Source organism: Vanessa atalanta, chromosome 29 (genome assembly GCF_905147765.1).
Source record: "Vanessa atalanta chromosome 29, ilVanAtal1.2, whole genome shotgun sequence".
Classification (NCBI taxonomy): Eukaryota; Metazoa; Arthropoda; class Insecta; order Lepidoptera; family Nymphalidae; genus Vanessa; species Vanessa atalanta.
The window spans coordinates 3,184,655-3,207,296 of NC_061899.1; the positions used below are offsets into that span (position 1 = coordinate 3,184,655).

The window sequence follows — 22,642 nt, forward strand, 5'->3', positions numbered from 1 at the left end:
AGAATTGAATATTTGAGTATGATGATCCGTTTAGGCTTCCAAGCATGTGTGCTTAATTTCGTAAGTGTATGTTTGTCCACGAATTTCTCGAGAATTAAAAGTCGTGTAAGTTTAATTAAAATCGGTCCAGGAGTTTCAGAGATATAGGTAAATTACTCATAAGAAAATATAGGTAGGTAGTTGTATAGTTAATATTATTATGTTATACCAGATAGTTTTCCTTTCTGTATGTTCTAATAAATATTATTTTTCTTATTTGCTGTTTTTAATTTAGAAGTAATTTTAAAATTTTTATAAATAATTTTTATGTATAGTTTATCTTTAAAACATTAAAATTTGGATACTACACAATAAGCCTCACTTGTTTAATAGAAGGTACACCAACTAAAACATAATCAAAGATCAATGTTGACTCCTTTAACCTACTATCATCCCCTAAGCACAAGCTTTTCACGCACTTAATTTTAGGGTAACATTCCAATGAAATAATATTTTACTTTATTAATTTAATTGTACCACAGCTTAACTTAATGAATATAATAAACGGAAAATACATATTAACTGACAGACAGTTTAAAATTGAATGCCTAAATTAACTCATGTTTTGTTCACGAAGTTTCTCCAGTTGTTGCCTGTAACAAAAAAAATGTATGCTGTATATATTTAATCATATAAAAATTGTAATACAAGCTTTATTCAAAGTCCACTTATCTTTAGAACATTGTCTGGAAATATGTTTTAGTATGCAGCATGTTGAAATAAAGTTACAAATCTTAAAAGGAAAGAAAGCTTTCGCTCAACAGTGGGACATTTGACATCTGCTAATTTACATTTTCTTAATAAAAAGTCTTAATTCAGTATTTAAGAATGGAAGGTGTTTGATTACACCATTGAACCAACTTCCTATCTCATTACAAACACAAACATTTTCAGATGACAATGAACACCAGTCTGAATATGCAATTAAATCTACCCAAAATTAAAAAAATAGATTTGGTTTAATCCTAACTGCTAGTGCAATATTAATAGCGATCAACAAAAAAAAGGTGATGTTAGGTAAAGATTATCCCAATGCTTTTAATAATTGTAATTTTCATGAATTTAGAGTAAGTAATCTTTCCTGACCAAATCCTTTATTTAGGATTGTAACACTTCTTGCGCCAGTCTTTTTTACTTTTAATGATAAAATCAAATATTTTTACTGTACACATTTAAGAGTGATACTGTATTACATATTGAGCAACTAACATTGATTTTATGTAAGTAAATAAGCTTTAAAGTAACCTATTCCAATAGAAGAATGAGTAGAGATTAAAAAAATTAGATAAACATTATTCTATGAAATTTGCTAATTGTCCAATACTATGTACCACACACAGTTCTCAATTAATATATATTTTTATAAATACAACACTATTCAACTAAACTAATAGTCAGCTTAGCCTATCTCGACACTGATACCATGTAAGTTCAATGTTGAAGTTGTTCTATTGTCTTTACTCTTTCTGTGATTGGAATAGGATAAAGATATTTTATTTGATGAATTAACTCAACAATACCAAATTCATCTTTACTTTAATTTATTAGTTATAAGGTTAAATCTCAAACATACTTTAGTTGTTGATTGAAGTCGTCCTGAACGATGTCGTCCTCCCAGTTGTCTTCCCACACTGATACATCTTCGTCATCAGCGTCTTCTGTTCCCCAATCTGTCAAACACATTTATATTTTATGTATTTCTAGTGATTTTAAATTGACACTAAAGCTTTTTAATACGTATCAACAAAAAAAAGAATACCGGAAAAAGGTACTGAACTGTTATGTCTTTGCCTATTCATTTATAGATATAAAAAGTTGCATTCGTTTGTAAATTTTTCCATTCCAATAGGAATCAGTGAAAATGTTTTTTTGTAAAAATAGATGTATGCAGATGAAATGAAAATGCAATTCTGTATTCTATTTATTACGACGCAGTAATACTAACGCTCGGTGGGAAATTCTTCGAATTCGTCGTCCTCTTCCAACAAACCCAAATCAACTTTTTGCTTGTCAGCCATTGTTAATAGTATGAATATTTTTTAATTTAAACTCCTGAGTTCTTTTATTATGTTTTGAGCGTGGCTTTCAACAAATTGTAGTTTTTGACAAGTCATGAAATTTGACGTTATATTCAGTGTTGCCATTATCATTGAAATTAAATGTACCAATAAAGTACAAACTATATTATTTTAAAACGATAATTTTGGCGCGGTTTTGTAAAACTATAAACTTCATAAAGATTCCTCTGGAACTGGAGGGTTTAATTTTATGATATTCTATAATTTATCCAAACTCTTTTGTATAATAACTGCTAGTTTCTATTTGACTACTACTAACTACTGCGAAACGTAAATTGCCTGTCTCGTTTGAATGTCAATATAAACTATTATTAAGATACCACTTAGTTCTTCACTAGATATGTGTCAGTATTACGAGGTATTAGTAAGTATTTTATTTATTATTATTTATTTATTTTACTGGTGAGCTAATAAATAAAAACATAATGAGATAGTATTCTCGGCGACTCTTTATCGTGGTTTCATCTTACCCCACGACTTCAGTACCTCTAGCATATATCTGCAAGTGATTGCGTTCAGTACTGTAAAATCTCGTGGTTGAATTTCCATGTGTCGTGTTTCTTTATAATATTTTGAAGCATAACATAAACAAAAAGTTTCAATTTATGTAGTAAGATTGCTTATATTATTTTAAAGAATGTTTTTAAAAATGACTTTTTACGATATAAGAACAGAGGAAATTAAAATAAAAAAAATACATTCACACACAAACTTAGTTTATTTAAAATATATAACCCAGTCGAATAAATGAGTATTTGCAATACATCGAGATATTTAACATAAATCTTAACCTAAAGTGTATCACAAAATATCACAATATTTTAAAATCAGACTACGAAAATCATACGAACTATATTATAATAAAAAGCAAAATTTTTATCAATTCGAAATTCGTTGAATATAACACGACATACAAGATATAACATAGTAATTCAAGATTAACTTTGTTTATCGAAGCATTATTAAATTTTATTAAAAAAAAATCTAATAATGACTATTGATTGAAAAAATATTTTTCTATTTTGTAATTATATATTCGTTATATAAACAATGACCTTAACAACCCAAAGCTAGTCATACAACATATTGTTTTACATAATTCTACGAAACGTTTATGTAATCCATCATTACCTTATAACTACTTAAGCATACAAACTGACAGCAATTAAAAGTCTAGTTCTTCGGAACTACATCTCCGATGCCCGTAGATTGCATAAAAATCAATAAAGTCCCTTCATTCGATCCCTGTACAAATTACCCCTTTACGCGAGGTGACATTGACAGCTACCAACATTGAATAAAAACTTAACTAATGGGCAAAAGAATTTGACGTTCTGCCACAATGTAAAATAATGCCAAGAATTAGACTTACCAACGAATTTATTTATACTCAAAAAGTAAGTAACTGTGAAGAGTTATCGGTACTTCTAGTTTTTTAACAACGTTTACGAGCGCGGTGCCGAAGAATTTACGCAGATATATTCTCGCTTGAGCCAGTAAGGAAATTGGAGTCTTAGCACTTTCAATTAAGCGCTGTTTTTGATGGGGTTCCAGAACGTTATTTCTCTTTATCATACATAAGTCGAAGGCCTCTGCGGCTTCTAGGAGACGGAAGAATATATGTTCGTAATCTTCAGAGGTGACATTTTGGAGATGGTTCAGGATGCCGTCCGGGTCACGGAACTGGGTTTTCATTATCACCTGTAAATATATATGTAATTATGTATGTATACTAGCTACTCGTTCAGATTTCGTCCAGACAACCTATTGGGTCTAAACTTTCAACCCAATCGTTTAAGAAGTATTCACTTACATATCCATATACAGAAGATTGTCATTACGGTGCAAGATTAACAACTCGAAAATCGAATATAATTTGTTAGTAAAAAAGTCTGCAGGATTATTTACGATATCTTTATTTTCTTAAAATATTCTTCAAATTTTGAACTGAGAATTTCTTCAGACAATCATGATGAGTGTTTTCCGATCTTTACGTATTTAAATTGAATCACAATAGTCAGTACATAATGTTGCGTTACCAACAATAAAGTTACTGTAGCGTTAACACATATTTCATTTATTTATCTTACATACTATGGGTTTTCTAACGCCAACTCCACACCATACAAACGACGACTATATCTATGCCAGTTAATTAATAAATGTAATGAATAGGAATCTCCTAGTATAGATTTATTTACTCACGATAAATTAACAATAATTTTAATTAAATCAATTTTAAAAATAGAATGTAATTTTCGTTTTTTTGCTGTCTTTAATTCTTAGTCGTCTTACACACACAAAGACAAAAATTTTAAGAACGAGCGTCACTCACACTAATGCACGATTATTACGATACTACGATTATCACGATAATTTGGCGCCTTCGTGAGTAAATATATCTATACTGATAAGATCCATAATATCTAAAATATATACACACAGACAGACAGACAGACAGACAGAATGCCAGAAGGTTCTATGTGGGTTTATGTCCGATGTCCTTTTGATAGTAAATAACATATAATTAGTAAATATTCAATAAAATTTGTAATCGAAACTAGACTTTTAGTTTTATGCGGTTTTTTTTTGTGGGAAGTGAAAAATAAAGCAATTTTGAGTAGGTTTATTCAAACCAGACAAGCACATAGTAGAAAGCATGTGACGTATTTCAATCGGTTAAAAAGAAGATTCTAGAATTACTTACCCTAGCTCCATATCTAAGCAACAGGGCTACAGTCTCCGCACAGGGCTCCGTGTTACTGGCGAGGTACTCCGCTAGGGCTGGTCGCAGTTGAGCGCCGTCATCTTCATTGTACACTTTTAGATTTGGATCTGCACCACTTTCTAGAAGGATCTAGAATTTTCGAGAAATAATATTTATGTCATTTTATATACGTTTTTAAAAAGCATTATAGTAACATGCTAAAGAGTCGAGATGGCCCAGTGGTTACAACGCGTGCATCTTAACCGATGATTTCGGGTTCAAACCCAGGCAGGCACCACTGAATTTTCATTGTTTATAATTCATCTCGTGCTCGGCGGTGAAGGAAAAGATCGTGAGGAAACCTGCATGTGTCTAATTTCAACGAAATTCTGCCACATGTGTATTCCGCCAACCCGCATTGGAGCAGCGTGGCGGAACATGCTCCAAACCTTCTCCTCAAAGGGAGAGGAGGCCTTTAGCCCAGCAGTGGGAAATTTACAGGCTGCTAATGCTAAAAAAAAAAAAAGTAACATGCTATTTACTAGTGGCCTTTAAACCAAGCTTAACAAAAAGACGAAAATCTACATTTAAAGCTGATAATTGCAACACGCAGCTGATTATAATCTTCTTTATGTAATAGGTAGGCTGATAGGCAAATGGACTACCTGATGGTAAGTACCACCCTTAGACATTGGCGCTGTAATAAATATTGACCTTACATCGCCAATGCGTCACCAGCCTTGGGAGTTACCAATAGTCCAAAAAAATGTTATGTACCGTGCGTTCGTAGATATACTCAGACACCTTTCAAACCAGAACACAGGTAAGTATTGCTGTTTGGCAGTAGAATATCTAATCAATGGGTGGTATCTACACAGACGGGGTTACACCACGTGGACATGTACTAATATCATTCACTAAACCATCTCTGAAACGCGCCGACTATTCTGCTATAAGTTTTATGTAGATGGATTGTATTGAATAAGGCATATTATTCGATACAAGATAATATTAATGATAAAAAAGCGTAGAGTTAATGCTCTTTGACTTCCAGGCAGGAGACATAACATACATATGTAATTGTATTTAACTAACATGACTGTATTTTTAGATGTTGAAAATGAGTAACTACTGAGTTTCCTGCCGGTTCTTCTCGTTAGAATCTACATTCCGAACCGGTGGTAGCTTTACTTTAAATAGTTTGTTAAATGACGATTCAAAAGTGCTTGCAAAAGCCTACTTGAATAAAGTATATTTTGATTTTGATTGGTTTAGTAGACATTTCAGCTAAAATAGGTAAGTGATCTACCTTAACAATTTCCTTTCTATTCGATATGTTGTCTGAACAGGCCACGTGTAGAGGTGTACCGATAACCGAGCTGGATGAATTTACTTGAGCTCCTGGAATTGAAAGGTTTTATATTTATTGCATTTAAAGTTACAGAATTAACAATATTTAAATATACTTATGAAATATATATCCGGTAATGAATTGTGTGTAATGTTAGGAATACATTATATTAGTTAAAAGTAAGTAAATTGTCTATGTCTAAATCACATTGTCTTTGATAAGTAAGTATATATTAATTGACAGTATGCCAGAAGGATACGTATGAGAGGGAACCCTATAGCAACTAGATATGGGCGATAACCAATATTTGTGACATTGGTTGTTAGCGGATATATAGTTTAAATATCGAAGTTGACATCCGATTTTAGACGTCGCCCTGTCTTTTTTCAACTTTACATTGTACGTTTTGCGAGAAAGAGATGAAACAAATATGAAACCGAAATCGGCTTCACATTCACTTCATCTTTTTCTCACAGTCGGGTTACCGTAAAGTTAAAAAGAGATAGGAGTTAGGACGAATGTTTTATGCGTTTTATGTTATCGTACTTTGAATGCATTGACGTACCCGAAAGAGTCACAGTTTTTCAGATGTGGGGAAAACGGTTACCCATCAACATCAAATCGATGATTTCCTACGACATCCGATTTTAGACGTTTCGATATATCGAACACATGCCGTTTTAATAATTAGTATACGTATAGTAAACAATCAGTTAAATAAAACTAAATAATTAAGTCAAGACATTTATACATGTAAATTGTATGGAAAGAATGTTATCGCGTAGTGGCTGATTCACTTGGGAATGCTTATGGTGGATTGGTTCTCTGACAACGTGTTGACGGGGGTGCTTATTTTGATGTGTTTAATAAAATATTATCTTCGACAATTACGAAGTGTTTTCGAATTGAGATTAAAAAAATATTATTTATTTAGCGGTAGCAGTTTAGACACCGCTTGTTTAAAAGTGGGCCACCTGGTTTTCGTTTAAGCCCCGTCAAAGCAAATAGGGAGGGGATAGGAAAAATAAACGCGTAAACTGTATTTACGCGTTTACGTTTTGTTTTCCTCAGTATTTTTGTGCATAAAAAATAGTGTATTCTATAACATAGTATCGGAATCATAGAAAAATTGCTAATATTCTTTAAAAGGAACTCACCAGCTGATAACAGTAGTTGCAGCATAGCCACATCCCCCTTCAGTATCGCGAGGTCTAATGGACTCGGCTTGTTCAAGTCCGGACATTCATAGTTCACTCTGGCCCCTTGCTTGATCAAGAGATTCACTACCTCTGTGCTGCCTGAAACAAAAATGAGGGTTAGAAAATCCTGAAGCGATACAGTGTTCATCTTTTATTCATTTTTTTTTATGTAACTATTGTAGATTACTGTGCTTAGTGATTTGTTGTGTTTTTTCTAAAAGGAGTTATACCAGTTAAAGAGACTCAAACCACTAGCCAAAGAGACCCCAACCAAAGGGACTTTAATAAGGATTTTTGTAATCGATATTTGTAGCAGTTTCTGCCTGTTATTCGGCTTCCTACCGTCCGACCGATGTAACATTGTACAAGCGTCTATTATTTTCAGTGCTTCTATTTAAATTTTACTTTGAAGCAATAATATATGTTAGAAAAAGTCTTAAAATTTTCGGATAATGCTTAAATCTTTAGGAACTTTTGTATTCTGTAATACTTATAATTTTGAAATATTTTTAAAATCATAAATTAAGAAAATAATGTGTTCGTCATTGCAAAGTTATGTCGATCAGATAAAATTACATCTGTCAAAAAGACCAAGCTATCTTGTACAGGGTAAACTTATTTTATGATTCTATACCTACTCGATTCCAATCGAAAAAGGTGTAAAGATAAACAAATCTCAGATTTAAATATTCCACGTTATTTCCTCTGCTATATAGACAGTTCTTAGTATATCTTTAGATATAAAATTATTGTTATTCCGCTTACAGTAATTACACTAACAAAGTTCCCATTACAACTTCGCAGATATTCAAAACGCCATAATAGGTAAACAGCATAGACTGTCCAAGATCTGGACTAATTACTTCGCAGCAATTCAATGTGGAAGTTGTTCACTTTGCGTTACTTTAGTTGGTATTATTTTTTAACTAAACATTTTTCATTAATAATATTTGAAAATGAATATCTCACCACCCAAAACGGCGTAATGCATGACCGTTCGGTAGTCATTCCTCGCGTCGGCGATCGCGTTGACGTCCGCTCCGTAGCTGATCAGCATCAGCACTGACTCGATACCCTGAACATAAAGTTGAGGCTCATACATATTAATATATGTGTAAAAGAAATGAAAAATTTATGCAAATACTTTTTGGTAACACACTGGCCAAAAAAACTAAGCTTAAATCAGAAAAAAAAAATCATCACAGAATAAGATTTTTAAATGTTTGAAAGCGAAATGCGACATTCAGTGTAATATATTTTAGAATAGACTGGCGAATAAGCCAACTGATGGTAAGTGGTAACCATCGGCAAACCATCACTGAACAAGCCAACCTTTATATCAAAAATGCACCACCGGCCTTGTGAACTAAGCTGTTAAGTCCCCTGTACCTATAGTTACACTAAATCACTAGAACAAAACGGAACACAACATTCTAAGTGATGCCGTTTGACGGTAGAATGTGATTAGTAGGCTTTCTGGATAGGTACCAACCTATCCAGAAAGCCCTAACACCGATTGGGTTACCTTGTGAAATAGTAAACTCTTTAAATATATCTTAGTGCAAAGATATTTGTTAACAGGATGGTGTATACATGGAGATATAGACCCAGAGCTAACAGAGCTTTCCTTCAAGTAATCTTGTTTAGTTATGACTAGTTTGGTTGGCGAAATGTTACCTTTCTTTGTCTAGCAGCCTTCATCAACGGAGTAAGGCCAGCTCTGTCCCTGGAGTCAGGATTGGCTCCAAACATCAACAACAGCTCCAAATACTCTGGATCCGAGACGAGATTGATCTCTGAACCGAAGAAGTAACGTTTGTTTGGATCAGCACCGTGTTCCAGAAGAAGACGGGCGACTTCCTAGAAAAATATGCGCTATTTAGGTATATGGTAAGCTAAAAAGATTAAAAAAACATGATTATGATATCGTATTGCTCAATTTTATCCACCGCAACCAAAAACAAAGGACATATTTGTTTAAGTTGCACTCTATTCCCTTATTCTCATAATCCAATGATAAAGCAAAGCCGACACGACCGGAAAAGGGTTCAGGATCAACGGATTTACGTGCTTGCCGAGGTACAGGACTGGAAACATTTCTAACTTCCAAATTGTGGGATGTTGCCCGCGAAATGCCTGTACTGCAAATGCTTTTTCAGTAATGATACTGGTACGCACTACTCGTGTTGTAAGAGGAGGCTTACTAAGACCAATTTACGGAAAAGAAAATATGTAAATATTATTCAAGAATACGATCAAGATCGAAAAAAATCGTGCGCAGTGGGGATCCTAAATGAGTTAAGACGGCCCTTATAAAATATGGTATATGGCATCTTTGTACTGGTATATTATAAATAAATATTTCTAAGCCTAAATGGACATGTTACTTAAGATACTTACATAATGTTTGTTACGTATTGCAAGTCTGAGAGGTTCGTCGCAGAGCGTGGTGCGAGGAAACTCCTCGCCGGTATCTGGACGGTAATCAACAGCTGCTCCACTTTCCAGCAGCAGCTTCACTAACTCCTTGTATCTGGATGAGATATATATATAAAAAAAAAACTTAAACTTCCAAGATAACTATCAGATTGCGAAGCCCACACCAAGCAAGAAGCACCGCTGCCACAAATTGTGGTTTATACGGTTTGGTAAGAGACATTTTTGTTTATGAAAATGCAAATAGATTTATTTAAAGAGGGTTAAATTATTTTACTTAAAATTACAGTTTTGAAACGGAGGTAAACGTGAACAAACCAATGTTTTTTTTTAAATACGTGAATGTGAATTTACTAATATAATATATGTAATTAGCACAATACTTTTTCGACACCCCGATGATGTGAAAGTCAAAGGTTCCATAGCGAATCTTTTTCTTGGGGTTTTGTTGTTCAAACTTCTATCACACTTAAAGCTAAGCTGGAGTGTTGGAATGAATAAGAATATTACTTGTTACTTAAGAGTGAGATGGATATATCATACTGATCAATTTCTTCTTTCTTTCGATTAGAAGAAATTTAAATAGTCTTGATGACATTTACCCGTGTTCAGCGGATAGATGCAGTGCGCTGTAACCACAATCGTCTCTAGCGTTAATATCACAGCCTCGGACAAGCAAAAGCCTTGTCGCCTCCAAGTATCTCTGCCAGATTGCGTAGTGCAGTGGACGTAGGCCCTGGGTCACGGGCTCGTTTACCTGAACATATAAAAAATATTTACATGACAAAAATCACTTGTTATTCCTTCGCTATCAGATTTTTTAATGTTAAGGAAGCCAATCACGCTAAGGCCGAAAATATTTAAATAATACTTCTCTAAGATTGGCATTCTTAGACTGTAGAATAAAAATATATTACCTTAGCCCCACAAGCGAGCAGTATGCGTATTTCATCCAATGGCACCATACGGATGATGGAGTCAGCTAGTTCACGCTGCAAGGACTTGTCAGTTATAACCTCGGACGGCATGATCACTGGGAAAAATATAAAAAAGTTTAATAACAGTCTGTTAATGTCTAACAGTTGGGCTTGGAAAGCCTCTCATTTGAAGACTTTCTTACCGAATCGAAATATAATACATTTACTCCTGTACTAAAAAAAGAGGATTTTTTTGGAAAACAGTTTGAAAATTATCTTTATACCCAAGCTTTCGCACATTGATGATGCAAGGGATATTTAACATTTCTCGTTGGAAATAACTGACAGACATTAAAAGTAACGTAACAATCGCCTACAATAGATCTATTTCTTACAAATATAAATCTACAAAGAGTTCTAGTACAGACACGTGGCGTACACAACTATGAATAGATAAAACTAACTCGTATCGAAAACAAAAGCATCGCTAGACACCACGTCTGTTTGTATTGCGTTGCAAAATTACAAACAATAATAATAAACACCTAACATCGCATCTCATACACGCCAAAGTCACGCCTGTGCTTCGACCTATTTTTTGGCGATAGTGTCTCGATTGTGTAACAATCATGCGGACAAAAACATGTGGTTTCAATTGCTACATAAGCTGTTAGTGTTTATAATATTGTCATATTTGAATGTCTACATTTATTGTGTTTTTATCCAGGTATTACTATTCCGTAATTAAAATGGCGGAAAAGAATAACTACTGAGTTTTTTATCGGTTCTTCGATGGTAGGTTTACATTTCAAGACGTAACATTCGCATTCACCACCACGATTCAAAAGTGCTTTTATGAGCTTATTTGAATAAGGAATGTTTTGATTTTAATTTTTTAGGAAAGGCTCGATCAGTTTCTGCAAGATAGGTTTGCTATTACGCTGTCTTCTATCTTTGTGGTTTCTATGACGGCAAAAGTGTATTTGTCGATGGAATAACTGTAATCAGTTTGGATCGAACCAAGTTTTTTATCATACATCAAAGTTTAAATAGTTTGTCTCCTTTTTGACTTTCGTGATGGAAAATCGTCATCGTCATATTAAAATTCAAGTAGTTTTGGCGATGGGCTCCACGCGTTTGGACACGCTTATTTAAAATACTTTTTATACTGATATTATAAATGCGATTATTTAAGTGACTGTCTATCAATCACTTTTTGACGACCAATCCACTGAACCGAATTTGGCAAAATTTGGAAACAAGCTTGAGCTTCAAGTACATAGGCAATAATTTCATTCTTCTTCTTCTCCATAACACCTGAAGAACAGTCCCTAAGACAACAGAGAAGCCGCAGGTTACAACTAGTCTATAAAATACTAATAACTAGGTCCTAAATTAATTTACAATATGTTCTCATAAAGCCGAATATAAGATAGATTAAAAGCATATGATATACAAAGGGCGTTGTTCCGAGTTTAAGTCCATTTTTGGTTCAGATTCACAACAAGAAAGACATAATAGGTATACGTGACCACTATTACAAGACATAATAGATCATAAAGGTTGGCGACCCTACAATGATCGTTCGAGGAAATCTCTCATCACTAAGCTCGTGATCAAAAATGCTAAGAAAATCGATACAAAGATGGCGATAATCCAACCAGCGTGACGCCAAACTAAAACAGCGAGTGACATCACGTTAAACTAAAGCTTAGTCGTTAATATTTCAACACCTACATATTTCACGATTTGTGCGCTAACTATTTTTATTCGTATATAATTATGGGAATCTTGCATGATACCACAGCAGTGCTATTAGTGCTTATTATGCAGTATTTTGGGGGAGGCCTACGTCCAGGGGAATGTCACAGTCTGATCATGATGATGATATGATTATGAACTTAATGTAAATAAACTAAATCCCTAAACTAACCTAACTAAATCCCACAGATATGCAAATGCTATTATTTAATATCATATGAATTTGTTGATGTTAATATTGAAAATATTTTTAATGGTATGTTACTACAGCCTGTAACTATACCACTGCTAAGGCCTCCTCTTCGTTTGAGCAAAAGGTTTGAAACGAATATCGCCCCACTGCTCCCATGCGGTTAAGGAACAGGAGCACATGCAGGTTTCCTCACGATGTTTTCAATTAAATAGGTGTTGACGCGAACCCTATGTTGCTCACGTGTGCGCGTAAATACAGGTGTACTCTCGGGATGGGAAATGTGGATATGGAATGGAAATAACGAGTACTTCTGAGTAGCAGTGTTAACTTTGCCAAATTCCCAATTTGGGGTTGTTATTGAGAATTTCATAACAGAAAAACTCAATAGTATTTGCCTGACCCTTCACTTCACTTCACTCTCTTAAGCTAGCTACGAGACCAGCGAGACAGTCATCTCTCATTATCCATTAACAAATGTCCCAAAACCTAACCAAACCTAGAAAAGAAAAGATCAATCAAAACATTTTCCTACAAAGGTTTAAAGTTCGGGAAACCCGAGATCATGATGAAATGTCACATATCGTTCCAATTTGGATGAACGCCAACCATTTCCAAATGATATTAAGCTTCGGAAGATTTAATATAATTAGTGGGACCTTCTCAATTTTGTCGTACAGGCCAATAACCTTGATCGTTTATTTTAGCGTGGATAATAGATGGCGCCACGTGTGTTTTGTTTATCATTTGTTTTGTGTCGATTGCGTGTTGCTTTAATTTCACCAGTAAGGAATTATTTTTCCCCAATGTTATTAGAGCGTTTTATCTAATGAGCCTCCTCACTAGATAGCTACATATTATTGAAAACTTTTTTATGTGAATATCTACCGACAGATCGTAAACTACAGCTTATGGTATTTTAAATACTAATTTTAATATTCTTTAAGAAGTCACACTCGTTAATTTAACAATTTGTGAATTATATTTGTCGATCAAATAGAAGTGGACATTTTTATTTTCATCAAATGTCACTTTATATAAAAGCCCGCCAAAAATTCCGATCGTTTTTAACACAGATAATAAATTCCTTAGTTCGATAGTAAGTCGAATTGATATTTTTTTAATACAAAATAAGTGGATCTGTCAGAACTAACTTGTGACCTTTGTGCTTATAGTTACACTCGATCATTCATACCTCAAAACGAAATTCAACAATACGAAGTATTTCTGATTGACGGTAGAATATGGTAATAAGTGGGTGGTACCTAACCTAACCACACGAGCTTGCATAAAGCTCTATCATCGATACCACCGAGTAAACATTCGATTCCAGTAGACATTAATCAAATTGTTAATTCGAAATATAAAGTAGCCAATAAATAATTGTTATTTATTGCAAGAGTAAGCATTTAACCTACTGTATAATTTATGTAATACTCTTATATCTATACTTATGTTTATAATTTCAACAAAATAAACATTTCAATGTTGAAATAGTTCAAGAATCGGCTTTAATTCATAATTATTATTTAGTATTTGCACTTCCTATGTGAATTCAAGGTTACGAACGTCTTTCGTCAGATGTAAGTGCAACTGCACAGCGTTGCTATAGAAACGGAAATATCCACATAAACAAAGCATACATTAGCGGGTGGGTGATTTGAACTCGTTAGTTTATTGACCAGCTAACAAGGTCTTGAAATCAAATTCAATCTCAGGTAGGACCTAAAAAGATTTATTTCCCGTTAAGAATATGTCAGTAACTGCTCGGAGTTTGGAATTTGAGCGGTAAACACTCTCTTTATTGCCCCGGAAAGCCGTTAATCCTTGTATTATTGTCACTAATGAGTTGATATATTATTTAACTGCTATTTACATTATATATAAATAATTAGTACTGGCGTATTGTCAAATATTATTAGTACTTGTAATAGACAATGAAATTTAGACAAAGACAATTACCACTTTTACTAATTGTTATATTTTTGACAATTCTGTCCCAGGATTGTTTCCGTTTGTGTCTTGGCTAGTTGTATAGATATTAGCTAATTTGCACACAAGCACAATATAGTAATATCATAGTACTGTATATCAGTTGATTAAGGCAAAAGCAGCCTTATCGCTGTAGGGATCCTGTATTTTATTTACAGTGAATGTGTACTCTTTGTTGTGTTTTAAACCCAAACGTCATTTCAAATGTGCTGTCATAATAGTATTGCCATTATTAATGTCAAATAAAAAATGTGACATTATCGGATTATACATCTGTAATTTTATCAATAATTATCGAGGGAAATAACAGCTATTAAATCAACTGGATTTAAAACCGACAATTAGCTATTAACTATAATAAAAATGCAAAAAGTTTTTTTTACAGCAATATATTCAATTATTTCTTAACAAAACATTTATTTTTTTACAAATTTAAATAAAATAAAAAAGCGATGATAGCAATTTAGGCCTTATTTTCCAAATAAAAAACTAAACTAGATTACAATTAAATCGATTGTATTCCTTAAAAATATTGACACAATGTTAATTAAATAAAATTATTTATTATTTGTTAAATAAAATGTTATTATAGATAATGTATGTATAATAAGTTAATTTATAAACGATAAAAGTTTATTGAACACGCCGAGTCTCAGTGACTGTATTCGAAACAAAATGGAGGAGAGAAATGGCTTCCCGAAATAGCCCAGTTGTTTGACCGGAACCTTGACACTAAATAACTTTGTTTGGCATTAAAAACCAAATTTTAAACAGAATTTCAGGTCATTATACTACGTAGTATCTAAATTATTGTTGGTACCAAGTAAATTAATGTATATGATGTAGGTTGATGTATGTCTAATTACAGAGTTAATAAAAATATTAATATTGTCTATGAAATTATCCTAATGTCTTTTATGTATGGTCAATGAAGAATGGCGTTATAGCAATAAATTTTTAATAAGAAAACACATTTAATTTGTTAGTCAAATATTTCGTTGATAAACACATGTTGAATAAAAACGCACGTGGGACTACTAATGACTGGAATACTATAGGATTCATGAATTAATTGTGTTTATCTCGCGTTTAATAGTTAAGAAAATCTTCGTAATCACTGAAATACATTGGATTTCTTTGGCATTACTTTCTAATCGGTAGAACTGTTCTGTAAGAACAAGATTGAATCTTACCTCTACTTGCATTTATATAAACCGGAGATCATAAAATTTTTTGTCTCATAGACCAAGCGGCAAGTGGTGTTTTTTGGTAAACTCTTGGCTAATATTGTTCTATATTTCAAAGCCGAGATGGCCCAGTGGTTAGAACGCATTCATCTTAACCGATGATTTCGGGTTCAAACCCAGGCAGGCACCACTGAATTTTTATGTGCTTAATTTGTGTTTATAATTCATCTCGTGCTCGGCGAAGGAAAACATCGTGAGGACACCTGCATGTGTATAATTTCAACGAAATTCTGCCACATGTGTATTCCACCATGGAATATGCTCCAAACCTTCTCCTCAAGGGAGAGGAGGCCTTTAGCCCAGCAGTGGGAAATTTACAGGCTGCTAATGCTAATTTCAATAAAAGAAAAATGATTACTAACTTTCACAAGATATGAGATATAGATATACAGACCAATATTATCGTTGTCGGTCGGTGGGATAATAGGAAATAAAAATCAATGGTGCGACTTGCTTAAATAAGATCCACTATTTCAGACATCCGTTTTTATCTCACGGGCATACATTTCCCTCAAGATCCTGGGGTTCGATAGAGACTACTTTGAGCGTCATTAATAAAGACCAGTCACGTTCCAGGACATCGTCAAGTTTGCATGACGACGCATTAGCTATCCTAAGCAAATTGGAAATTTAGAAAACAGAAAGATAAATTAGAATACGATCTATTAGGATTGACGGAGTTGTATATCAATAGATTGTTGCGTCGCCGCCTGCCGGTTGGTTTCCGACTAAAGTCGTGCTACATCATCATATATTCAAGTTTATATGACGTTACAAACTAGACTATATAGGGCCGGACCGTGAGTTTAGAGGGCCCTGGGCTAATACTACTTAGGGGCCCATCTAGATATACACCTATATATACACACCTGAATGTAGACTTGAATTAAATGGGTTTGATTAATTGCAAGATTCGCAGGGCTGCAAACCACACGATCTGTTTAATTTAATAAAATTAGGTAATTACATATTTCGTATTGTCGTCTATTTTTGACTTTGACTTGACTTAGCAGGCCCCTCGATCCACGGGGCCCCTTGATCCACGGGGCCCTGTCCTGAAGCCCAAAAACCCATATGGTAGATCCGGCCCTGAGACTAGAGTTGTCATGTACAAGCAATACACTGTCATGTTAACTGGAATCCGCTTTAAATCACGGAATGAAAAATCGTATACGGCCTGCATTACACGAGTGTTTTTTTTTATATTATAGGTAGGTTGTCAAGCAAAATGGACCACCTGATGGTAAGTGGTCACCGCCGCCCATAGACAATGGCGCTGTAAAAAAAATAACCTTTCCTGACATCGCCTATGTGCCAACAACCTTGGGAACTCAGACGTTATGACCCTTGTGTCTGTAGTTACACTGTCTCACTCATCCTTCAAACCGGAACACAACAACACGTATTGGGTTCTGCTATTTGGCGGTAGAATATCTGCTGAGTGGGTGGTACCTACCCAGACGGGCTAGCACAAAGCCTTACCACCAATCGATACGTATATTGTTCGTAATCAAAGAATGCAGTTACAAAAACAAGTTTTAATTCACGCGAACGTAAATTCGACGTAGGCGTCTGTTTATAAACTCGTAGCTACAAGTACGCACTCGATTCGGATCCAAATATATCTGCCCTGTTTACCTGCGGGATTTTAATGAACTGAATTTGTAAATTATATCTCTTTCTTGTACGACGCATTTGTTTACGATATGACTTTTATATATTTACCAAATATATGTATTGAATACATCTTCTATATACAAATATGAATTAAAAATATTTACTGTTTCAATCCGTGTGGAATGGTGGCAAGAATGCTAGCAGCATTTCCCCGTTGAATCGCAATTCCGATCCTCTGGGCTAAAAACAACCAGCCTATCACCAGTGGAGGCAATTTATAAGTGTTATACTTTTGATGAAGCTTTTTGCACCACTACTCCAAGGGCAAAGTATTTCGACAGTCAAGTGCTTTGACAGTAAATGGGAACAAAAAAGTAATTTGACATAAGACACGAATGTTTAGATCGTTCAGCTTTTTCGGCAGCGGCATCGGCTCTTAACATTATTTCTCGGATATGAGACGGGGCCAACGTGTCAACGCATGTAGCGTCCCACACAAGGGCAAGTATATGTTATGATATACATTCCTACTAATATTATGAATACGAAAGTAACAGTCACCTTGTCACGCTTAAGCCGCAGAACCGATTCCGATGAAATATTTTGTGTTGTTTGAGTTCCGAGGCAGGACATAGGCCACTTTTCTATTTCACCCCCATGGTTAAGGCTGGAGTGGAATATTTTTTTTTTATTTATCAATATTACCGATATAATTTTAATTGAGGAAGTGCATAGTTATTTTTATATAATTAAATTTGAGATTGCACAATTATAGTTTCATCATCATCAGCCCGCATTCGTCCACTGCTGGACATAGGCCTCTCCAAATGCACGCCACTGTGGTCTTTCTTCGGCAACTCGCATCCAGCTACTGCCAGCCATCTTGCGCAAATCGTCACTCCACCGTGCCTGAGGACGTCCTACACTACGTTTGCCGAGACGCGGTCTCCACTCTACAACACGTTTTCCCCAAAGGTTATCGGTTCTACGACAAATATGGCCCGGCCTACTGCCACTTCAGCTTACTAATCCGGTGGGCTATGTCGATGACATTGGTTCTCTGACGGATCACCTCATTTCTGATGCGATCCCTCAGAGATACTCCGAGCATAGCCCTTTCTATAGCACGCTGAGCGACTTTAACCCGGTGGGCCAGCTTTGTCGTGAGTGTCCACGTTTCGGCTCCTTATGTCATGACGATATATGTATATATTATATACATATCGGAGCGCGGTTACTTTGGTTATTGATTTGGATAATTAATGAATCGAGTAGTTGTTGTTGCTTAGTTGGCAATAATGTTTGATGGCTGATTTACTTTTAAGTGCGGGTCACCCCGAATGGAGTTGTAAGTGATTAGCCGATATTAAATACGTTTTATTTTGTGTATATCTCCATTGGACGCCCACATAGCCTTCCAAATGTCGGATCAATCCCCGAACCCAACTGTTCGGCATCCTGCTCCTCCGACATACATATATAATTATATTAAACTAACATAACATTGTATTTTAAATGTTGATATAGAGTAACTACTGAATTTCTTGCCAGTTTTCTCGGTAGAATCTACATTCCGAGGTGGCATTTCACTTAATCTAGTTCGTAAAATGACGATTCAAAGGTGCCTGTAAAAGCCTACTTGAATAAAGTATATTTCGATTTTGTTCTATTTTAATTGACAAAACTCAAAAAAGAGACAGTTACTTTATTTTCAAATAAATATTGGTAAGACTTCTTGAAGACTCCTTTATATAAGAAACATGAGATATCATTCCTACAGTTTTCGTTCATTCTTTTTCTCTAACTAGAAAACTAATGAATAATAAATTTATTTCTAAATATTCTTTATTAGTATCCACATGTGAGTTTGGAGAAAAGTAATTCAACATTTGTGACGTCACAATGACGTACTCTTAAAAACGATGATAACATCAAGATGTTTTAATATTATATGACATACCAGCTAATGCTTGGCGCGCGTTGCTATGCCTTTATAAATTTATTAATAAACAGGTATTCGATACGATTCGCGCGTCAATATTATACGTAGATATTATCCGGCTTCCGGTCGTAGGACTCCTTTCTTCTTGAGGAGCAGTTTATGACACTAATCTTAATCGGTGCTAACCGGTTTTTTGGGATTTTTAGGCAATAAAACCTCTGTGATACTCGTCTTCGATACCGATCGGAAGGTCCCCGATAGCTAAGGTCTTTTCAGGAAAACCTAGGCCTATCTCAGACAGCTCGAGTCCCACTTATTTTTGGGTGTATAGACGCAAATAATAGATAGCAGTTCAAAAAAATATTATACGTTTTTGATTAGGTCAATCTTAAAATATGATGAACTGCCTTAAAACTGGCTTTTCTCAATTTCTTACTCGCTTGCTATCACGAGTGCAAGTTAGTCGAAGCAACGGTCAAAATCGTAAATATTATCAAATAATGACTTTATAAAATACGGATTTACCTAAAATAACTTTTGCATGGAAACAGTGGCGTAGCTATCGTAGGACCAGGTGGTGCAGTGCACCACGGCCCCGGAACTCAGGGGGTCTACTTACCTAAACTTTGAAAAGAGCGAGTCAGCCAACAGCTCCTGAAGCTACCTACCATAACCACGACCATACTCACAAGATATTTTTGCCTATCTATTATTTTGAAGGGCTGTATAAGTTAAAGAGGGGGCGGAAAGAGGGGGTGAAGGCCCGATTCTTTTTTTTTATGCACCGGGGCCCTTGCCCACCTAGCTACGCCACTACATGGAAATTAGGCAGTTTATTTAAATATATGAATTTATTGACAGTCAATCTTTAGCGTAAGTACATATTTTTATATGCACTTTGCTTTATTATAGATGTATACGTATTTAAAAAAGTGTTTTCATTCTGTGTGAGTGAAGAAAGAAATATTTATAATGACATTATTATTGTGTGCGTAATTTCAATGTTTATAAAAGAGCCTTTGTAATTGTGACGCACACTATTCTACATGCACACGCTAACTTGCAATAAAAAATATCACAATTGTTTATGTTTTGAGCTTTGGACTAAAATTATTCAGCCTTGAATTAGGTTTGCAGCAGGCAGGGGGTCGAAGAAAATATCAATTATTAATTTATATTATATTAATAAAATAATTATATTATAACTAACGACTGCTTTTCTCGAAGTGGGAATAAAGAGTGATTAAAATAATGCTACAATTAATAAAATTATAAATTAAAACAATGAGGCACTGAAAGGCTAATACAGGAAACTCGTGAGGTGACCGCCCGGGAAGCTTCCATTAGTTTGGTACGTCAGCATAGTCTTTGGATTAGGGTTCCGTAACTCTTGTGAAATTATTATAGTTATTTTTTTAAAGTAAGCATAAAATCATAGACAACTTTTATTAGTGTTTACCACTGTCATAAATTCATATCGTAACTGACAAATAACTGTCAGGTGACAAGTTTAATAGCGGTTGATTTAATAATCAATTCATCTAATGATGAACTTATGCCAATTGGAATAAAGATGGCGACTAAATAAACAAAAAAACTTTTTCGGTTTCTAATACAACAATTATATTCAGTTAAAAATCAATTCACTTTTTTATATTTTGTAGCCTTTAATCTATGAATTTGGAAATACTGTTAACTCGTAATTGACATGCATATTAAATATCAAATTATTATGTTAGTTTTTTTTTAATGCTTTGAATGTATGTTGTAAGTGCATCTACGGATATATAAATAAATATATTAATTAAATATACCATTTCATATGTGATAGTTTATCTGTACATGGATTTATAAGCAGTGTACTGTTAATGATATTTTTCAAATATCATAAGCAGTTACTAAATGATTCCTGTAAATCACAAAAAGGCATAAAACATAAGTTATAACATCTCTGTTTACGTAAAGACATCGGCAAACTCAACATTACTATTTACATTTGTCTTACCAAAATGAAATCGATTCGGTATTTATACGAATAAAAAAAAGAGGAAGGGCTGACATATTTTTTTTTAATAATGATTTATAACTTAGATCACAGTCATATACATAAATCTATAAATTAAAAAAACAAAACGAATTGAGACTTTGAACAACATAATAAATTTGAACCGAATGACATTTCTACGCAAATGTCCCGCACTCTCGTTGCTTGGACGTCAGAATTGCACATATTGAATGGAGTCACAACAATGCAGGTGTTCAAAACAATCAATAAACACAAGTAAAATATATTAAAAAAATAGGGTCGAATATATTTCGATCAATATTTTCTATAAGACCTCTTTGTGTAAGCTCTATGTCGTCATAGATTTCTATAACAATAAGGAAAACTATGACATAAAAATCTAAATATCCGTAAAAATGTTAGTATATAATAATATATTTTAATAAAAACATGTTATCAATATATACACGTTTAATTAAAATTAATTAACTTACCTGATATATGAATCAGTATCCAAAACACAAGGATGAATGACACAAAGCCTTTGTTCTTAATCGTATAAACAGAAAGCGCGCAATTTTTCCCGCGCTTTGAATATGACGTTTGAATTTAATTTAATAATATCTGATTTCTATCGTGATTTATGAAATAATATTTCTTTTTGGCTTTCAATTGAATGTTAAACAAACTGGGTAACGTTAATATTCTAAAGCAGTAAAGCGTCAACTGTGGTGGCATCGGGGAAGCCATGCCTGGAGTAACGCCAACATGGCCGCTTGCCAAGTACGAAGTACGATTAAAAGGTAAGGATATAAATTTCGGGCTTTCTATATATTTAAATTTATTAAATTAAATGTTTATATTTATTTAGGCTACAACTCAAGAAACATTACAATTTAAGGATTTTAAGTCGCACCACGTGGTGGTAGGGACTTTTGTAAGTCTGTAAGGGTTGGTACCACCACTTATCACATATTCTAACGCAGCAATACATCGTATTGTTGAAGGGTGGGAAGGACATAACATCTTGGTTCTCAAGATTGGTGGGGCATTGGTGAAGTATAGGAATGATTTTTTTACGCCACCAATGTCTATGGACACTGATGATTACTTATTATCAGTTAAGCCATTTGCCCGTCCGCTTACGTGCTATAAATTTAA

The 22,642-nt window shown here is 34.2% G+C and overlaps 1 protein-coding gene across 2 annotated transcripts; it reads right to left on the minus strand.

Annotated features, from left to right (window-relative positions):
- Nucleotides 1-3,007: 3,007 nt before the first annotated feature.
- LOC125075064 (serine/threonine-protein phosphatase 6 regulatory ankyrin repeat subunit B-like) lies at nucleotides 3,008-22,212 on the minus strand. Of its 2 annotated transcripts, none has more exons than XM_047686639.1 (10): nucleotides 21,976-22,212; nucleotides 10,728-10,843; nucleotides 10,413-10,567; nucleotides 9,775-9,907; nucleotides 9,052-9,234; nucleotides 8,344-8,449; nucleotides 7,333-7,473; nucleotides 6,134-6,225; nucleotides 4,825-4,974; nucleotides 3,008-3,818 (listed from the first exon to the last, which is right to left on the minus strand). In XM_047686639.1, exons 2-10 carry the CDS (start codon nucleotides 10,836-10,838, stop codon nucleotides 3,498-3,500), a joined length of 1,392 nt encoding a protein of 463 aa, XP_047542595.1. In that variant the 5' UTR covers nucleotides 10,839-10,843; nucleotides 21,976-22,212; the 3' UTR covers nucleotides 3,008-3,497. The 2 variants fall into 2 exon arrangements, with proteins under 2 accessions (XP_047542595.1, XP_047542596.1); XM_047686640.1 differs by lacking the exon at nucleotides 21,976-22,212 and adding an exon at nucleotides 10,931-10,949.
- Nucleotides 22,213-22,642: the final 430 nt, after the last annotated feature.